Raw genomic sequence first — 21,475 nt, forward strand, 5'->3', positions numbered from 1 at the left:
CATTAAACTTACAGTATCAGCAAATTAATTAGTCAGTTAGTAGAATTTAACCCAACATTGTACATATCCATATTTGACCCAGCACTGTACTAGAAATTATTTTAGCATTGTGTTCAGTCATTCCTTAAGGCACAATATACAATCTTAAGTGATAAGTGATACAATCATAAGTCTTCAGAACTGATTAGCCAAGATGTGAACTGATACACTTTATTACACTTCAAAAAAAGTAATTAAAATTTAATTGAAAAAAATGACCCAATGTTGTTTATATCCATATTTGACCCCGGACTGTGTTAAAACAACCCAGAATTTTCTAGTGTGTACTAAGAATAATTTTTGCACTGTGTTCAATCATTACTTGATGCACAGTTTACAAACTAACTTTAAAACTGAAGGATTCAGAATTGATTCTTAAGTGATTCATGAGTCATCTGAACTGATTCATCAAGGTGTGAACTGATATACTTTATAACACTCCAAAAAAAAAATGTAATTCAAATTTAATTGAAAATAAACCCAACGTTGTATTATCCATATTTGACCCAGCACTGTACTAGGAATAATTTTAGCACTGTGTACAGTCATTACTTAATGCACAATATACAATCTAACTTTAAAACTGAAAGATTTAAAATTGATTCTTAAGTGATTCATGAGTCTTCTGAACTGATATACTTTATTACACTGCAAAAAAGTAATTAAAAAAATTTTTGAAAAAAAAAAAAAAAAATCAATAAAAAATGAACCCAATGTTGTATATATCCATATTTGACCCAGGACTGTGTTAAAACAACCCAGCATTTTCTAGAGTGTACTAAGAATAATTTTAGCACCGTGTTCAGACATTACTTGATACAATCGAATATACACAATCTAACTTTAAAACTGTAGGATTTAGAACTGATTCTTAAGTGATTCATAAGTCTTCTGAACTGATTCGCCAAGATGTGAACTGACACACTTTATTACGCTCCAAAAAAGTAATTCAAATTTAATTAAAAATATGAACCCAACGTTGTATACAGTACAGTATTTCCATATTTGACCCAGCACTGTGTTAAAACAACCCAGAATTGTCTAGAGTGTACTAAGAATAATTTTAGCACCGTGTTCAGTCATTACTTGATGCACAATTTACAATCTAACTTTAAAACTGAAGGATTCAAATTTGATTCTTAAGTGATTCATGAAACTTCTAAACTGATTCGCCAAGATGTGAACTGATACACTTTATTACACTCCAAAAAAAGTCACTCAAACTGAAAAAAATAAAATAAAATCTACCCAATGTTGTATATACAGTATACATATTTTACCCAGCACTGTGTTAAAACAACCCAGAATTTTCTAGAGTGTACTAAGAATAATTTTAGCACTGTGTTCAGTCATTACTTGATGCACAATATACAATCTAACTTTAAAACGAAAGGATTCAGAATTGCTTCTTAAGTGATTCATGAGTCATTTGAACTGATTTGCCAGAGTCATTCATTCACAAACTAAGCTATAAAGGTTGCACTATATGTTTGCAGTGAAAATGTAATATGATGCATGTAACAAAACAGGCTTACATGCAAGCAAGCAGTAATTCATTCTCCACATACCACAGAGTCACATCTGGAATGAGCAGTACCACTGCCCTTAAAGATCACTTAGAGAAGAGCGATTGCTAACATGTCCATCAGCCATTTAAACCAGCATAACAAACTGTAAATCACAGACTGTAGCACTGCAGAAACATATGCAGGGTGCCAGACACTCTTTCACATTAGAAGCTGTATTTGTATGTGTACACATGTGGTGCATGATGTGTCTTGTTTCTTGCAGACGCAGACATATTACAAGACCAGACATATTTGGCATGAGTTATAGCCAAGCACAGTGGAAAGCAGTTTAGGGCTCTAAATATGACTTCAGTGCATTGATTTATGCATGTATTTTGTTCTTCAAAGTAAGAACCATGGGGTTTCATGGGAACAGTTGAGGCACACACACACAAAAAGGCAAACTTATTTTGTGGTAGAGCTGCAAAGCTGCCAAAAGTGGAGTTACTGTCGGACGCTGTGGAGAATGTTTCTGAATATTCATACTGTATGTTACCTGTAGAAAGCCTGCGTTGATGAAGAGCACACATTCCGCTGAAACACGTACATGCTTCTCCTCGTCCTCTCTGAGGTGGCGGCGGTAGCGAGCACTGGGGCTTCAGGAACCCTATGGAAAAAACACACAAGAATGAATGTTACTATATTTGGATTACATAATGACAAAATCAATACACAAGATTCAAGTCAACATAATTGATGTGAAGTAAATATTGAAAAATATTTAAACAATGTTAAAATAATTACACACACCAGCAATAAGATAATAGATTTGATGTTTTTTTATTCAATGTATTGTTATTTAACTTTCACATCAATAATTTACAGAATCATTTAAATACAGATGAAAACATTCTTTTCTAACCACCCTCCACCCCTTTCCCACCCTCACAAGACACTTAAATGGACATTATTGTGAGACATCGAGCTGATGTGTAAAATAAGCGGAAATAAACAAGTAAACAAACAATGATGACAAATAAAAGATTAAAGCAATGAAGAGTCATACTTTTCCATCAGCATTTTCAGTCAATGTAACATCCAAGTTATTCAGATATTCAAAAAATTTGCCCCAAGGCTTTTCAAACATTGATGAGTTTTTTTTTAAGATTAAACATTGTTTTTTCAACAGGAACATAAGCTGAAAGCTCTCTAAGCCATACAATATGACTTTGTGGTTCTACTGATTTCCATTGTATAGCTTTGCTGCTATCAGAGCCATTTTAATCAAACATAATTTATTTCTTTGATCGAGCAGAGGAAGTAATTCATCCCCCAGTAACATAAATCTTGGATCAGATGGAAGGTTAATATTAGCAATTTTGCTAATAGTTTGTATTATATTTCTCCAATAGGTTTTAAATTTGGAACATGTCCAAAACCTATGAAATATTGTACCAACCTCGATTTTAAATCTAGAACAACATCCTAAATATGAATCACTTATCTTGAGCAAACGTTCAGGTGTATAATATACCCTGTGTAAAATATTAAACTGTATTAATCTATGTCTACTAATTAATGAAAATGTTAAGGCACTTTTAATGTTTAACAAAACTATTAAAGCAAAATTGAACTTAAAGCTACTTGCAAGTCGGAATGTTCAAGTTGAGCTGTAAATTTTGTCCATTATACATACAGAAATGCCAAATACTTTACTTATATATCACTTACTATATATTAAGACACTGTCACGTTATCATATTTACAAGCTTTTTGCACTATATACTGTTTTGCATTATACTGTACTTTTTGCACTACTGTTTCTGCATCTGCACAACTCTGGTTTGCACTCCTTGCCATGTGCCCTTAAGTGTAACTGTATTGTTTACAACGTTTACTTTTACTTATATTTTTAGAATATACGTGTAATTGTATTTTTTGTAATTTCTTTTAAAAATTCTACTTTTTGCATTAGTATTATATGTTAGGCACCTAGGGTCTAAGAGTAATGCAATTTCGATTCTCTGTATGTCCTGTACATGTGGCTGCATTGACAATAAAGCTGACTTGACTTATTCTTTACTTTTAAGCATGTATGTATGTGCAGTATGAATGATTGTATGCATAATTTCAATTACGGACAAAAAATTGACTTCTAAAGATCCAATAAGTTAAAACCACCCTGATTTGAGGACCATGACATATTTGGAAGTGAAAAACTAGACTTTTTATTATAATTATTTGCCAGAACTACAGTCTATGAGAGAATGATCTAACATGTATTTTATCACAGAATATGGATTTAATTCACCATAAAAAATAGGAAGAGAAAATCAGAAAGCTTAAAGGAAACTACACAATCACTACAATAAAAACAACACAATATGCTTTGAATATCTACAATATATTCAAAGAGTGCGACAGGATCCAAACAGATCAAAAGCAACAAACATACACACACAGTTTGGTCCCTTTGTATAGATCTATACATATACATACACACATATTTACCCAGCAAGCATTTATTGTTTTTTAAAAGATGTCAAATAGATGTCTAATAGACGTCTAAACATAGTCGTCTTGGCTAAAACAAGGCTAAATTCGGGCAGTCAGTGAAACAGACATCCAAGCATAGGCCAAAACTAGACTAGTCATCAAATAAACAGAAATAAATGACTACATATATAAAGTCTGTCTAATCTGTCTATTTAACGACAAGTCTAGTTTTGGGCTATTCTTAGGTGTCTATTAGATTTTCATTGACAGTCCAAGTTTAGCCTTGTTTTAGCCAAGCTGTCTATGTTTAGATGTCTATTAGACGTCTATTAAACACAAAATTGTTTGCTGGGTATTTTCATTCCCCCCAATGTAATGATCTTTTTTTGGATTCTCAACCTAAAATCAAGTAAAGTACATTTTTCACCCCCTTCTAGTGTAAAAGACACACATCTGATTGTCCACTTCAATATCAGCCTGGCAGACCTGTCAGATCACAGGCTTATTTGCCCTTTATATTCGAAATTGATCTTCTAAATAAGCAATGTCCTTTGACTCATGCTGTCTTGCTCATTGCCCCACTATCTGCCATGGTGAGCCCAGACGACCCCTCACATTTCCAATTTTGCCCACTTCTCCGACTCACAACCCCAGAGGCTGCTGGACAGGCGGGTCGGGGTGGAAGGGGCTAAAAAACGCCAGGGGGGAGTTAAGGAAGGATCAGGGGTGAGATGAGAGGCAGATGACTCAGAATAGGCAAAAGGCCAGATGATACAGGCATGCCTGCAGGGGTCGGGCTAAAACTCCATGCTGTGCCTCTCAGGGCTTTCCAGTCATTCCTCACACTGGGACCTTTTCTCTGGTACAATGGGTTAACTGATATCATCACCCACATGGCGAGAGATCACAGACTGAAACCTGCAAGGGGTTTGCTGTCAATCAACATTTAAGACCATCTTAAAGTGACAGCTTCACCCACAAATGAACATTACTCGCTCGATTGCTACACATCTGTGTGGCTTTTTGTTTAAGAGAATGGGAAATGTCTTCTGTTTCTATATAACAGTGCTGTCAATATGATGTAACAAATGCAGAATTGACTTCTTTTTCACATTTCTTGCACAGCTTCTAAAAAAATACACATCTTGGTGAGCCATTATATAGCCCATTTGAGGAAGAAATCAGATGCGTATCCCTATATTGTTCCCGTGCATTTGGTCTTAAATTTACAGTAGCCTAATGAAGCTACTACTGTGTCAATATAATGCAGCAAGGATAATGTCACACATGGAACATGTCTTTGCTTCTAAAAATGCAAAACACAGGTCTCAGGTATGGGTTTATAAAGACTAATATTATGATGTAATAACGACAATAAAAGACTCATTAGAAATATGGAAAAATATGTTATGATAAACACTTGAAGATATATCATATAACTCAGAATATCAGCACAAAGCCACAACGAATCCATAATTTAAGAGTAAATTCAATATTAAACCTACATCAGTTGTGTTGACTTGAATTACGTGTATTGTTCATTGATCACTAAAGAATAACATTCATTCTCATGGCAGCTAGCTCTCTGCAACTCTCACATGGTCACCCAAGCTAAGCAGAGCTGTGCCCGGTCAGTACCTGTATGGGAGACCACATGGGAAATCTAGGTTGTTGACGGAAGTGGTGTTAGTGAGACCAGCATGCGGTGCTCAACCTGTGGTTTGTGTGGGTCTTAACGCCCCAGTATATTGATGGGGACTCTATACCGCACAGTCTTTCGGATGAGGCCTTAGACTGAGGCTCTGACTCTGTGGTTGTTAAAAATCCCAGGAAGTCGGCGCCAATAGCCTAGAGGTTAGTGCGTAGACACATAGCACCAAGGTGCTCGCGCCGACCCGAGTTCGATTCCCGGCTCAAGGTCCTTTGCCGATCCTTGCACTATCTCTGCTCCCAACACTTTCGTGTCAATAAAATCTCCACTGTCCCATTCCAATAAAGGTGAAAACCCCTTAAAAAAATCCCAGGATGTCCTTAGAAAAAGAGTAGGGGTTTAACCCTGGCATCCTGGCCAAATTTGCCTGGCCTCTGTCCACAATGGCCTCATAACCATCCCATCCAAACATCCAAAACAAAATCATCATGCCAAATTTCTACAATAACCAGAAACTCGCAATGGTTGCCCCGCCTCTGTGGACTTCTGATTGGTCCAACTGCTACTGGACCTGATGATGATGATAAGATTTTTCAACTTGACACCGTCTTAAAAGTGACAGCATATTAAATAATATAAAAATACAATTACTTACTAATATTGCTAAGTATAGAATTATAGAACTACATAGAACTGTATTTCAATTGTTTAAACACAACCATTCTAAATAATAAATGCAGAAGATTCAGTTCACAATCTTTTTTTACATTTTTGCTTTGTTTTGATTGTGAAAGTACAGTATAGACTGAGAGAGTAGAAAAGAGAGAGTCATGGGATCAGGAAAGGTCCTCAAATTGGGAAATGAACTAAAGTTGCCCATGGAAAGCCCGGGAAAGCTAACCAATTTTAAGAAAATTGCTCCTTTAAATCCTTTTTTTTTTAAAGAGACAAACAAATCACAAAATGTCAAAATAATATGCGTTACGCTGTTTAAACAAATCACAAAACTGTGAGCAGCAAATAAACACTTTACGCTAGTAGACAGACTGACATTTGAGGATCTAAGTTTTGCCGTAGTCTACTTTCACAATTCAGCTAAGGATGCGTGATGACTCACAAAGCCAATGAGAGCTAGGATGAGCGAGCTTGTGCCGAATGTGCAGCGAATGATCTTAAAAAGCTCGTAGACCTTTCGGATAGGAGCGAACACGAAGAGCGAAGGGCAGCCGCATCCCCCCGGTCTGCTCCCTGCTCAATAAAGCGCCTTTACTTCCACCATGAAAAACATGTCATTCCAGATGAGCTCAGCCAATGACATTTAAAACAGGCGCAGAGATATTGAATTAGTTCCCCATGATAAGCTGGCTGGGATGCTGATGCTCTGGTCAGAGGAGGGGGGGAAGGGGACAGGAAACAAACGCCTGCTGCAGCTGTTTGATTAAAATGACAAAAAACTTGGAAATGTCAGAGAGAGAAAAGCAGCCTTCAAGATCATACTAAGGTAAGGTAAGGATAAAGACATGATGAAACCAGGGAAAAAGAACAGCAACAAGCAAAGTTTTGTTTTTAAAAGCATTTAAGAGAATTATGTGACCATAAAAATTTCAATTCATTCAAGTTACTCTCATTCAAATCAAACTTTCCCATAAAAGTAGCCTTTAACATAAAACCACAGCAGCCAAATCACAGTCACTGATTAGAACTTGAGATCGGAATCAGTTCAATGTCATGGATGGACCATTACATTGAGCCAGTTCAATATAAATGAACAGACTCTGATCTTGTTAACAAATAGAGCTAAATAAATTGTCCATGAATCAGTGTAATCTGGTTCTCTAGTTTAGCTCACTGACTCAATGATCTGAAGCAATTCCTGTTAACAGTTTATTGGAGGGGAAGATGAACAGTTAACTTAAATTTCCTCACCCAAGTAACATCTGAATCTAAATATAGTACTTGAGTGGTAGAATATTTCTTTGTGGTGCTTTTTGTCATCCTTTTTTGTTCATTATGAACTTTTTTATTCATTAAATACATTATAAAGCAAATGAGGTCCTATGAAATCTGTTTAGGTATTGACTGTTAATTTGTACTTAAAAAAACACATTCTGCATGATCTTATTCTACATCCCTAATTCTAATCGAAGTATGTGTGATATCAAACTTTACAATGTTTATTTTGCTAGTGCACACTGTTATTCTTTAGATGAACAATTAATCCATGAATTAGTTATCAGTTAATCTACAAAAAAAAAAAAAAAAAAAATCAAAGGCAAAGTCTGACCAATTTATTCTGCGTTTGGAGTGGCAGATTTTTCAGTTGATGTCAGTTTGACGGCTTCAGCCACAATATTGTTATAAGGAAATGCTAAATGAAAGCCCCATATCCTACCCAATATACAGCTTCAGTTGAACATACATCAACATACTGAAATAAAAGCCTTGGCAACTTCCGATTCACATGGATTTTAATAACTATTAATAAGCAGCAAATTATGAGTTTATTAAGACAAAAGTCAAAGTTAATTTATAATAGAGAATTGTACCTTAAAATAAAGTTTGACCTAAAAATGTTTAACCATTTCTTCTATAGTATTACTTTGAAACTTACATTCTACAGTAACAGTAGGTATTTGTTATATTTTCTTTATGTTTCTTAAAATTTCATAAAAAGTCTTAAAAACGACTTTATGTACACATTTTTTTCTGTGTACATAATATGATCATAGTTTTTTTTAATAACTCTTTTTTATTAATTAAAAAAAAATAATCATAATTTATAGGGCTTACAATCCCATTGGTCCCATCTTCTTCAGAAATAAACTAGGGAATGAAGTATAATCATTAGAACCAGGAGCAAAAAATAAAAATAAATAAATAAAATAAAAAGGGGTTGTATATGGTACTGCAGATACAAGTTTAAAAATGCTCATTAAATAACTCGCATATTGTGCAAAGTAATATTCTCATGAAGTGATTCTCATCAGCTCTGGAGATTAAGGGGCCGTTCACACCAAACACTCTTTATGCGTAGAGAGGAGATTTACTAATGGCCGCAAACATTTGGCACCCTGTTTATGTTTTATGCCTTGCGTTTCTGGCCTTGTTCGCTGTGCGCTCGCAGTTGAAAAAAAAAGTCAATTCTGAGCAGAAAAAGCCCATTATGTCACTCGCATCTTTTTCATTCTCCAATCAAAGGTAAGCAGGGGTGGGGTTCAGTTGAAGCGCCAGCAGTGTTTGTGTTGTCAAGACAACTATACCTTTGAAGATGGGGGAGAGACTTGTGGTTGCTGTTTTGAATTATCTGGAGCTATATGACTTCACAAATCTAGAATATCATAATATTATAAAATTTTTTAATTCTATTAATATCAACAGCAACACTCTCGCATAATACCCAGTTGATTATCTAGCGACATAATAAAGCACACTGCGCTTCTTTTTTTCTTGTCAGCAAAAAGGCATTGTAGTGCGCCTCGTGTTTTTGGAACGTAAAGGCGCCTAAATTCATAAGGCCCCCCAAAAAATTAATATAGAAATATTAAAGAAATATAAAGAATTGCAGACAGTGCAAAAACAACAACAGAGAGTTAAAAACGTAGACCTGTGCCAGTGGTGTAAAGCAATAAATTACAAATACTCAAATTACTGTAATTAAGTAGTTTTTCGCAGAAATTTGATATACAGCAAACTGTTTAGAAGCATTAAAAATTTCCAAGAAGATATTGTGAATGACTGTCACTGATGAGAAGATGATGGATGTTTACAGTATGATGACCGAAATGGCCTTGAACAATAACTAAATGCACTACAGAGCATTTAAACGCATAGATGATTTAACTTTAAGAAAATGCTTAACATTATACAACCATTTAAATGAAACAAACAGGCCGTTTTTTTTCTCAAAAGAGCCAAATCAGCATCATGTGAAAACCAGAAAAGATTATAGGAAACTGAGCATAAGTCTGATTATAAATCAGGTGATTAGTCATTGCTTATTGAGGAATTTGTACAGATTAAAGTCCAAGCCAATTTCTAAAAAAAAATTCTAAAAGTCTGATGGATGCAGTGAAAAGGTATTAGGGCCTCTCAGGCTTCTGCTTTCTAAGACAAACTTCATCCAGCGTGTAAAAACAGCAGACAAATCCAGCTTGTGCAAACTAAATTAAGCATGTAATACAAGGCATGAACATGGCTGAAATAAATTGGCGGTAATCAGCGACGGTCATCAGAATGAATTTAGGCCATTGGGGACACGTCTCCCCGTGGCGTATCCCTCCTTCCCTGGCTCGACTGGTCAGCAGGGCCCATTAGCTCTTGCCTAAAACCCCGACAGAGTGAATCACCTTCATTTCAGCACAACACATTCCGTATTGTATAACCAGTGAAGGGCGGACAATGACACATCCCCGCTTGCTCTGAGCGATGTCACTGAAAATTACCACTTTAACACATGAGCTAAGGCTCCCAGTCAACCTCGGCTTTTCCAAAAACACGAGTAATGCGTAAGGACAGGAACTACCACCACACACAAAAAAAAGAAAAAAGGAAAAGGAGAGCGGAAGTTCTCAATCACACTCCCAAAGAATTCTGATACAATGAAAACAAACGCTCTTTGAAATGCTCCAATTCTGCCAGCATATGCTTGACCGCTTATTGCTTCATAATGGATTCAATTAAAATCATATTTCCTGTAATATTACAGCACTTACAGTTTAATTTCTTAATTAGAAGCCGCAGACGCACGAGCTGTTTTACCTTTTATTTATGGGTTTTAATCAGAGATGCGTGTAAACATCCCGCCGTGTGAGCGTTCAATTGTGTTTTAAGCAGGCTTGATGAATATTAAGATCAAGTAATCGGTCTCTTAACGGCTCCTCTGGACTTCGGCTTTATGTCTTGGCTCCAATCAATGATTAGTCAAGTTTATTGTCTTTTCTCATGGTTCGGAATCTTGAATCAGTAGCCTGTCTATACAGGGTAAATATATCGTACAACAGATTGGCTCATTAATACATTGTTTCCATGACCATGGTGTTTATAAAAACAGGTTACATCAAAAAGTAAAATTTTAAAGCGCAGCGTCATTGAAGTAAGCAATGAAGTACAGTCATTATGATTAAGTAAATGCCTGCAGAGTAATGAGGACTCCGGTACAAAGAGGAGATGCTGGGGAATGTCATCATTGTCTTAGAAGACATTACTGGATAGACTTAAAGAAAATTCCCTATCATACCTTTCAGCATGGAAAAGAGACCTTCAAGTAGCTATTACTGTTGAGGAATGGAAATATGCATGTCTTTTAGCTCAAACTCAAACCATTAATACCAGATGTCGAATACTGAAATACAAATGTATGATTAACCCTAATATTCCCCTAATAAGATGGAACTTTGTTTCACTGTATGTGGGAGTATGGAGACCTGCAGTTGTTTTGGAAGAAAGCTTGGTGTGGTCTGTGAAATGGCTGGAGAAAATGTTCCTTTGGAACCAAAACTTTGTTTATTAACATATACAGTTAGGTCCATAAATACAATGATTTGCCATCATTAGGGTGAAAAAACAAAAACCCATCAGAGAGATAGCAAAACATTAGGTGTGGCCAAAACAACTGTTAAACAAGAAACAACTCTTAAAAAGAAAGAACGCACCAGTGAGTTCAGCAACACCAAAAGACCCGGAAGACCACAGAAACAACTGTGGTGGATGACCAAAGAATTATTTATCTGATGAAGAAAACATCCTTCACAACAGTTGGCCAGATCAAGAACACTCTCCAGGAGGTAGGTGTATGTGTGTCAATGTCAACAATCAAGAGAAGACTTTACCAGAGTGAATACAGAGGGTTTACCACAAGATGTAAACCATTGGTGAGCCTTAAAAAACAGGAAGGCCAGATAAAAGTTCTAAAAAAGCCTTCACAGTGCTGGAACAGCATCCTATGGACAGATGAGATCAAGATCTACTTATACCAGAGTGATGGGAAGAGAGGAGTAAGGAGAATGAAGGGAACTGCACATGATGCTAAGCAGTGAAGCACGGTGGTAGTAGTGACATGGTGTGGGCATGTACGGCTGTCAATGGAACTGGTTCTCTTCTATTTAATGATCATGTGACTGCTGACAAAAGCAGCAGGATGAATTCAGAAGTGTTTCAGGTAATATTTTCTGCTCATATGAAGCCAAATGCTTCAGAACTCATTGGACGGCACTTCACAGTGCAGATGGAGAATGACCCAAAGCATACTGCAAAAGCAACCAAAGTGTTTTTGAAGGGAAAGAAGTGGAATGTTATGCATATGCAGTGGCCAAGTCAATCACTTGACCTGAGTCCGACTGAGCATGCATTTCACTTGTTGAAGACAAAACTGGAAGGAAAATGCTCCAAGAATAAGCAGGAACTGAAGACAGTTGCTGTAGAGGCCTGGCAGAGAACCACCAGAAATGAAACCCTGCGTGTGGTGATGTCTATGCTTTCCAGACTTCAGAATGTAATTGACTGCAAAGGATTTGCAACCAAGTATTAAAAATCTAAAGTTTGATTTGATTGTTATTACTGTTGTAATCCCGACAGCGTTCACCTGATATGGATTTAAATACCCTCAAATTAAAGCTGACAGTCTGAAGTTAAAGCACATCTTGTTTGTTTCATTTCAAATCCATTGCGTTAATGTATAGAGCTAAAAATGTTAGAATTGTGTCGATGTCCAAATATTAATCGACCTAACTGTATATCCTGAAAATGTGTCAGTAAATGCAAACAAAATGAAACTTTAAATTATAGATTTCAGCTTTATACAAGCCAAACGTGTTATAGCTTTGGTATGGAAAAATACCCAAAGACTTGTTCTTGCACAACGGATAAAGGAAATGTCTGATAATCTTGCTCCTGAAAAATTAACATACATAATCAGACGTAAAGCAGAGACTTTTAAAAAAAGTGTGGTCTCCTTTCAGTCGCTTTATAAATGGATAGATAAAAATTTAATGTCTTTGAAAAGATGATTGTATTATAAAATGCAATGTAATAATGTTTTTTTTTTAACATTGTATTTATATTTTATTTTTTATAGTATTGTATTTTATTCTATTTTATAATTTATTTTAAATGATGGAGTGGGAAAGTACATTCTGAAATATCATATAAATTAATATTCTGCACTGTTTGCAGGGTTTTGTAATATAATTAAAATCAATGAAAACTAGGTTGATAAAAAAAAAAAGGAGATGCTGTTTTATTATGCAAAAAGAAAAGGACGGTGCATGAGGCATGAAAGAAGCAGTAGCCAGATATTAATCCCACAGTATCTGATTGATCAGAATCATGTACTAATATATTAATGTTAAGATCATCTACTATGATCATGTACTAATATATTAATGTTAAGATCATCTAAGCCGTGGATTAGAGTTGAATATACAATCTCCCTGGTTTTTGAGCCATGATGCTCATGAAGGACACCTTGCTTTGAATCTCTGGTTTCTACTTCGTCAGCTTAAAATAATTCAGATTTTGTTCAGACTACAGGGACAAAAGAGGGTCTTAAGGCCACAGTATGGGATGAGAGCTGCTACTCTGTTTTACAGCTGTCTTACAAAACTCTGCTTGTAAACTGCTTCAATCTTTTTCTGAGGAAACATTGCTCAATGTCAAATTGTTATTTAGCAATGGTAGATATATGGTTCTTACTAGAAATATACTTCTTACTTGTTCTTTTTAGGCCTTAAGTCTGACGAGTGGTCCTCAACCACCGGGCCGCAGATCAGTACCGGTCCATGGATCAATTGTTACTGGGCCGCACAAGAAACCTTTAATTATTTTCATTTTATTTATTATCTGAGTCTGAATGATCTTTTATTTTGAAAAGTCTTTTATTTTGAAAAATGACCGTATTCTCTCACTTACATCTTGGTCACTTGAGTGCCCAAAGTTAACCCACAAGCAGAAAAATGAGTAAGCAACAGACGTCTTTGGAAAGCTTCTTTGCTAAGGAGAAAAGGCCCAGTAAAGGACCCCCATTTGTCAACAAATCCGGTAAATCCACCATGGCTGTGCAAGAAGGTCAACTGATGGGGATCCCAAATGACGGTGGCCTTTTAGGGGCTGTTCACATATTGCGTCTTTTCTAGAGTTCGTTGTTTCCAAAAGAGGTGCATGGTTTGCGCACACCAAAACGGCGTGACGCGTTAGCGCCTTCCAGACCAGACGCAACCAGTTGAATGAATCCCTTGAGTGCACCACGAGTCACATGACAAGAATTGACCAATAAGCTTCAGCTTGTAAAGAATACAAAATTTCAGTAAGACTATTTATCTCAGACAAACGCAGATCACCCAAGCACTGCAAAGTTTTGTCAGCTGGTCTTCCTCTGAGAAAACGGTTGATGGTCGCCTAGCAACCTACGAAACTGTAAAATTGTCAAGCGGTAAAATTGTCACGCCTTGACTGGTCTGCCATGATAAAAAGGTTGAGAACCACTGTTATAAACCACCATTTTGAAACACACACACACACAAATGCACACTATATTAATAAGTTCTAACGATTTATTCATTGACCAAGCTATATTTAGTCTTTCCAGGCTTTTCTTTTTTTCATACTTTTTTCAATTCATCTTTATAACGCACAACTGACGCACTCTGACTTTAGTTTCAACAATTCAGGGCTGTTTAATTCAGAAGACAGTGCTGAAAAAGTAAGCAAAATGTATATAATGAAGATTAATTTAGATGAAGATTCATTTTTAATTATCTGCTACACTACATGCATGCCCATCTGATTATTGACTGAATTTTGTAAACACACTTGACATGGTCCTTTTTTCCAGGGCTCAATAAACAGCCTTGAGAGCTCAGAGAAGCAGGGGCGTAGCGCATTCCTCACGTCCTTGAAAAGCCTATTGTGTTGTCTCTCCAGTATTAGCGGCGAGTGACGTTAAGCAGATTGCCTCATCCTTGAAAGTGGAAACATTCGAAGGAGAGCAGTTTCAATCAAATGCTAAGAACAACGAGAATTTTTAAACAACTCTTGAACTGATGAACCAATAACCCTTTCAAAACACAATGTCTCTGTGGATGCACGTGTTTTAATAACCATGTTCCCCTGTACCAATGTCCAAAAGCAAACTTCAGATGTTTGCTTTCCACTTACAGGAATAATCAGGCAGAGAAGCCTCTCATTAGATTCAATTATCGTACTGACAGTTATGCTACATCAGACGAACGCAACCTCCATGGCGCTTTAATCAAAGCCCATCATAAAGACAGCCTGACTTTGTTGGGTCTCCTGGTTAAAGTCCAAAAGCTACTCACTCTGATGTCTCTGGGAATCAATGACGCACAGGCCCAATCGCTCTTTCACTGGAGAGCAAACGTCTTGGAAGCTGATCAGCATGAAGGAAATGTCAAACCTTTGCTCAGCAAACTGTCCGTTTCAACAGGAAAACTTCTTTCTCTGCTCACTCATCACTCGCCTGTGTGACGCCTAAGGTTTTAACTTTACATTTAATCAGCGGGAAAATGATTGGGAAGAAGAAGATGTCCAGAGATCAAGATGAAAGCAAGCGGTATAAAACACACTAATATACAAAGTAAACTTAGCAAGACTTATTATAATTATTACACATTTCATTTCAGCTTAATTTAGGCAACTGCAAAATTCATGGTGAAACCAATGAAATCAAATTTAATTTGAATTTTCTTGCCAACTTAAAAACTGAACATTCACTGTAAAAAAATGATTGCTTCATAACATTTTTAGTTGAACCAAAAAAAATTTCTAATCACTTAAATCTGTCACACTATCTAAAAACTAAAAATGTTTTTGTTGAAAGCAGAATAACTTACTAAAATATATTGTAGTAACTACGGTTGGGTTGATAGATGATGCCATCGTCCATTGCCGATAGACATCATGATGCCGAGCCGTCTTCGCGTTCTTCTTCCCATCGCAGCAGCAACCCCTCGTGTGAAAAATACACACTTAGACCCCATTTACACTAATACGTCTTAGTTTTAAAATGCCATTTTAGAACGAAAATGATCCACGTACACACTGGCGTTTTATCTAGCATTACTAAAGAGATCTCTGTCCACACTATACCGCTGAAAACGCACATCACATGACACGTGTCGGACCATTTAACAAGGATGTACCGCTGGATCGCGTCTCACTACAGTTGTTAAAGGTGATATTTAATTATTCCTGTCTCTATGTAACGACTCTTCAGGTCTTTTGAGGTAATCAGGTAATGTGTTACAGCGTCAGTACACTGCTTCAATCTTTCGCTTTTACGCTTATACACTTAGTAATTTTAGCGAAAACCTCAGATACTGTTAGTTGGTTCCTCTTGGTTGTTCACCTTTTTTACCAACCAAGTTTGTCAACGCCATTATAACAACACAGATCACTCTGCCTATTCATGCTAGAGTCCTGTAGAAAAATTGATTGACAGGTGGTAATTTGTGTGTAACATCTTTATTTATGATTAAAAAAGAGCCCATGGGGGTCAGGTAGTTGAAACAGTGGGCTACAAATTCATAAATAATTAATTCACCGCCGCCTACGACGACGATCCCATTGTGATGTTTCACATTAGACATCGTACGACGGCAAATTGGTCTTTACCCTAGTAGTAAACTCTTGTTTGACTAGATAGCTGTAATTACTTAATTTGGACAAGCAGAAGGCGACACAGTGGCGCAGTAGGTAGTTCTGTGGCCTCAGAGCAAAAAGGTCGCTGGTTCGAGCCTCGGCTGAGTCAGTTGGCGTTTCTGTGTGGAGTTTGCATGTTCTCCCTGTGTTTGCGTGGGTTTCCTCCGGGTGCTCGGGTTTCCCCCACAGTCCAAAGACATGGCATTCAGGTGAATTGGGTAGGCTAAATTGTCCTTAGTGTATGAGTGTGAGTGAGTGTGTATGGATGCTTCCCAGAGATGGGTTGCAGCTCGAAGGGCATCCGCTATGTAGAACATGTACTGGATAAGTTGGCGGTTCATTCCGCTGTGGCGACCCCAGATTAATAAAGGGACTAAGCCGAAAAGAAAATGAATGAATGAATCCAACAAGCAAAACGTTAACTATTGCAGTTCAAACCCATTTAACATAGAGACTGGACATATGAAAAGGACTATTCTATTGACCAGCAGTTAATATTGAGTGAAGCAGTGATCATTGTTATGAATAAATCCATCAACCTAAACTAAATAAACTTCTACTTTAAGTAAAAACTTTGTAACTATTTAAGTAAAAACTCTATAGAAATCCTAAGTGCCTTAAGTAAATATTAAGACTTATTATAACAAGTCATCATCTTTGCTTGAAACACTTAGGATTATACTTACTTTCAACAGTTTTACAGCTTAATGCAATCACATGCAAAGCATTCTGGGAACTTCACATTCCCTACTCTATTAATACTCTAAAACTATTCATGTACACCCAATACAAAAATAAAGTAATTATTATTATTATTACAAAATTAAGTGGATTAGACACAACATTTGCAGCAAAATGTATTTTTTAATGCAGAGAAGACTTGAGAAGCTTTGCATTTTACGTCAAGTTTTAACACATTCGGTCTCTTTCTTGCAGTGAAGGTCCCCACAGGAGGCGTAACTTTACCTCGCTCTGAAATTCCAGCCTTTACAAGGCCACTGCTGAGACCACAGGTGTCCCGGCTTCAACAATCAAAAAAAAAAAAGAAAGAAAAGAAAAGCGGGACAGGTCACACGGACTGACACCAGGTCTGCCTGCTGGCCTCACGCTGAGCGCTGTGGTTTTAAGTGTCAAGTCAAAGGCCACTATCAGACCCCACTAAGCTGATATCATCAGGTGCTCTCGCTGCTTTAAACTAAATACCACTGCCACCCCCTGCCTCCCAAACTGACCATGAGCCTAAAACCAGCAGCCTTCCTGTGTCAGTGCTTTTACACCACACCGCATGCTCAGCTGGGCTTATCACATCTAAATATATTACACACATTTGACCTGGACTGATCACAATGGTCAATTACAAAACAGTTAATCCATTAATCACTTGAATTAATTAATTTTTAATACTACAATTAGCACATCGTAGAAATATATAAAAATGAAATGAAGTTAGTAAAAAAAGTAAATAGCAAATATTACAAACCATGAAATGGTAATGCAGCTCATATACACTTAAATATTATAAAATGAGAAAATATACTTAATAATAAATACCATTTTAAACAAAAATAATCTAAAAATAATATATATTATATATTTCATAACATATTATAATATATATTATTATATAATAATAAATATTACAAAACAGAAGATGCCACCCATTCATGGCTAAAATAATCAAAATCAGTTATAACAAATGTAAAAGCAGTTAAAAATTCACAATTATCAATATGGGATATTAGTAAATATTGCTCACCAGTTCCATTCTGTTTTCTAGCACCGGATCATTTAACACAAGCACAAAAGAAAAATCCCTAAATACTCCCTTAACACTCAAAACAAGCCTTATTGATCAGTTGTTAATGTCTTCTGGTTCAACTAGTCATTCAGTTACAGTAAACAACCAGCTGTGTGATTTTAAAATATCTAGAGTTTCACATCTACACTGCAACTTTCTTCTGCTTAAAGAAACAGTTCACCCAAATATAAACATTTACTAACCAATTTGCTCACCAAAACTTTATGAGTTTCTGTTTTCTTCTTTTGAGCACAGAAGATATTTTTAAGGACGCTTTCACACCTAGACTTTTGTTTCGAAACCCGGCACGCTTCCCCATGTTAGCGCGTTTCATTTGGCATATGTGAATCCACCAATAGCGCTCGGATCCGTGCCAAAACAATCAGTCCGAGATCACCTGAACGAGGTGGTCTCAGCTCGATTGAAACAAACTCTGGAGCGGATCGATTGTAGTGAGAAAGCAATAAGATCCGATCCAGGCTATATCGCAATGTATTAAGGATATTTAATAGGCATATATGCGGCTTTATGAAGAGAGAATTATGAGTAGGGCAGGATGTCATTCCTACCGGTAAATGTGTTTCATGCCTAATACGAAAATGAAAGAATGTCAACTATTAAGGAGAACTGTTTATCCGTAAAGAAAACTGACCGAACAGCAGTCTTGGTTTATCTGTTATTTCTCTCTATAATGTAAAGCCTATAAGCCAACGGCTTGTATGAGAAAGTCTTACCTCTGATTTATATCTAGTGACAATGTCTGTGGGTGTCACCATTCAAAATGAAAGCGCAGCTTATCGCTTTTAATGTCTTATTGCTCATCGTCATAAATTAAAATAAGGATGGATGACAGCAGAGCGGGACTCTGCAAAAAAACCCTGAAACTCTGACCATTAAAAGGAGAGTTTACTGGCACATGACTTATTTTAGCTCTTTTTGACCATTTAGAAACTTTGCCGTGTGAAGGCGAACCACACCAAGAACAAAGTGCAACAATGTAACAATTTTATCCCTGTTTCGAAACAAAAGAATCAATCCACAGGAGTGAAAGTACCCTAAGAATACTGGAAACCGGTAGCATTTACATCCATAGTAGGTAAAAAGACTAAGGAAATCAACAGTCAATCTCCAACAGATGAAATAAACTCAAATATGGTGAGTAAACGATAACAGAACTTTAATTTTGGGTGAACAGTCCCCTTAAGTGCAGAGGCGGATGCAAAGATTCTTGAAAACCAGTCTTCAGTTGGCAGAAATGATGCGTTTTCTCAGTGCCAGCACCTTCCTATTTTCAAGATGACAAAGTGTGTGTTTGACTGTGGTTGTGTGTGGGTCTGAAAGAGTTGTGCCAACGACAGTTGAGACCACAGACGTTTCTCTCGGTCTCACATTGACGGTTTATAGTGAACAGGCCCCAGACACCCTCCAGACCACAGACACACACGCTACTTCTGACTGTTGCTGTTCACCATGCTGTAGGTATACACATGTGGTTATACATCTAACTTATTTTATCATTTTGCAGTGCTAGTTTAATAATAATAGCAATAATAGTTTAACTCATATTTTAAGTGATGTTTTATTAACAAATTTCAGGAGGAGCATGCGCAGATGTTTCAACAATTCTAACACATAACTGACAATAATTCTATTATTCAATCAGCATTAAACCAAACCACTATAAATACCAAACTCATCCTACCTGCATTATCTCATGACTTTAGCATCCCTCCACCACCCCGACACCTCACCTCTTAAACACTATCTACCCGGGGGGAGCGTTCTGGGGCCAGGGGGCTAGACACTTCACTCAGACCCCAACGTCTCTCACTTTCCTGACAAGGGGAATAACACGATTGAGGTGTCTTTCCCGAGCTCAGAGCCCTCTATCTGGACAGCACGCCAAATATGCTTTATTCTTCAAACATCTTTAAGTATGAAAATAAACATGACTAATTGCTAAAATGCTATACTGTTGTATAAATTAAAAAAACACTACAAACTAATTATTTTAACAAATATTTATTTATAATATTCATAGTAATAATATATAACATTTAAGATATTATTTTATAATTAAATAAATACTTAATATATGACATATCTTTAAACTTTATTTATACAAGTTGATTTTAAACTAGTTAATACATAACATAAATTATAAATGTAAATATAAAAAATAAACTACTTTACTACCATAATATCCATTTAAAAATGGTTTTACACCCCTACAATTAATAAATTAGTTGTAAAATGATACAAGTACTCTAATTATACTAAATAGAAACTAAAATTAATATACTCTAAAATATGCACATCACACATTAAATTTTTTGTTATACGACTACTAATACTTAATATAAAGTACAGCGCTCAGCATTAAAACATTTACAATAATTTTGAAAAATAATATTTGTATAAATTTTCAGTGAATATAGCCAATAATCTTTGGTGCACTGAAACAAAAGATTTATTAAACAGTTATAATTATTAAAATAAGATTTTAGTCAACCAAACATCATTAGAAATAGAAAAATAATACATTTAAATGCAAATGAGTTATTGTAACAATATTAATGTGGGTGTGCTATTTGTTTTGTTTTTTTGTTAGATTAGTTCCAGTTTTGCCTTTGGTACTGACAAATCTAACGTATATGCACAAATATATTATTGTAAAGCATATATAGAAAATATGAATTTAAATGAGGCATCTGTGAGGGGTGTAGTCATACATGCTGAGCATTGTCACAATAGCACAAACACACTCTATACTAAATACAAAGTCATTACACTATAAATATTTATCAAAACAAAGTATTACATTTTATTAGAGATGCACGATACCATTTTTTTTGAAACCGATCCAACCTGGATACCAAAATTCTGAGTATCGACCGATACTGATCTGATCCCGATACTGTGACATTCTTGTTTTTTTTTTCCTTGTTGCAGATCAAAATGAACCAATTTAATGCAAAACTAAATGCATTTCTCCATTAAGTATTTAAACTAATAGGAACAAATAGTCTTTGAGAGTTTTCGTGTTATCATAAACGAACGCGACACGCAGTTTGAATTGCGAATGAATAGAGAATGATTGACAGGTGCATTGGAGGAAAGCGCTGAAGTCAACATGATTTAAGCACTTGAATATTCAGCTGTTCTTCGCATTAAACTACTGTATCCAATGGCTTCAGAACATTTGTGATATAGTAGGCCTACATGACAACTTTCTAGTGCCTTATAATTGGCTACCTTTATGGCTTTTGTTGGCTTATAAATTCCACAGAATATAGCGCACATGCAAGATCGAATTTGGATCGGTACCAG

The 21,475-nt window shown here is 36.1% G+C and overlaps 1 protein-coding gene across 4 annotated transcripts in view; it reads right to left on the reverse strand.

Annotated features, from left to right (window-relative positions):
* The window catches only part of LOC130215257 (retinoic acid receptor RXR-alpha-A), a 301,966-nt gene that overhangs the window by 127,001 nt on the left and 153,490 nt on the right, over positions 1-21,475 (reverse strand). For all 4 annotated transcript variants that reach the window (XM_056447175.1, XM_056447179.1, XM_056447176.1 and 1 more), the window contains one exon: positions 2,104-2,214. In XM_056447175.1, the coding sequence (XP_056303150.1) occupies positions 2,104-2,214 (111 nt within the window). The remainder of the gene's footprint in view (positions 1-2,103; positions 2,215-21,475) is intronic.

Source organism: Danio aesculapii, chromosome 21 (genome assembly GCF_903798145.1).
Source record: "Danio aesculapii chromosome 21, fDanAes4.1, whole genome shotgun sequence".
In the NCBI taxonomy this organism is placed as follows: Eukaryota; Metazoa; Chordata; class Actinopteri; order Cypriniformes; family Danionidae; genus Danio; species Danio aesculapii.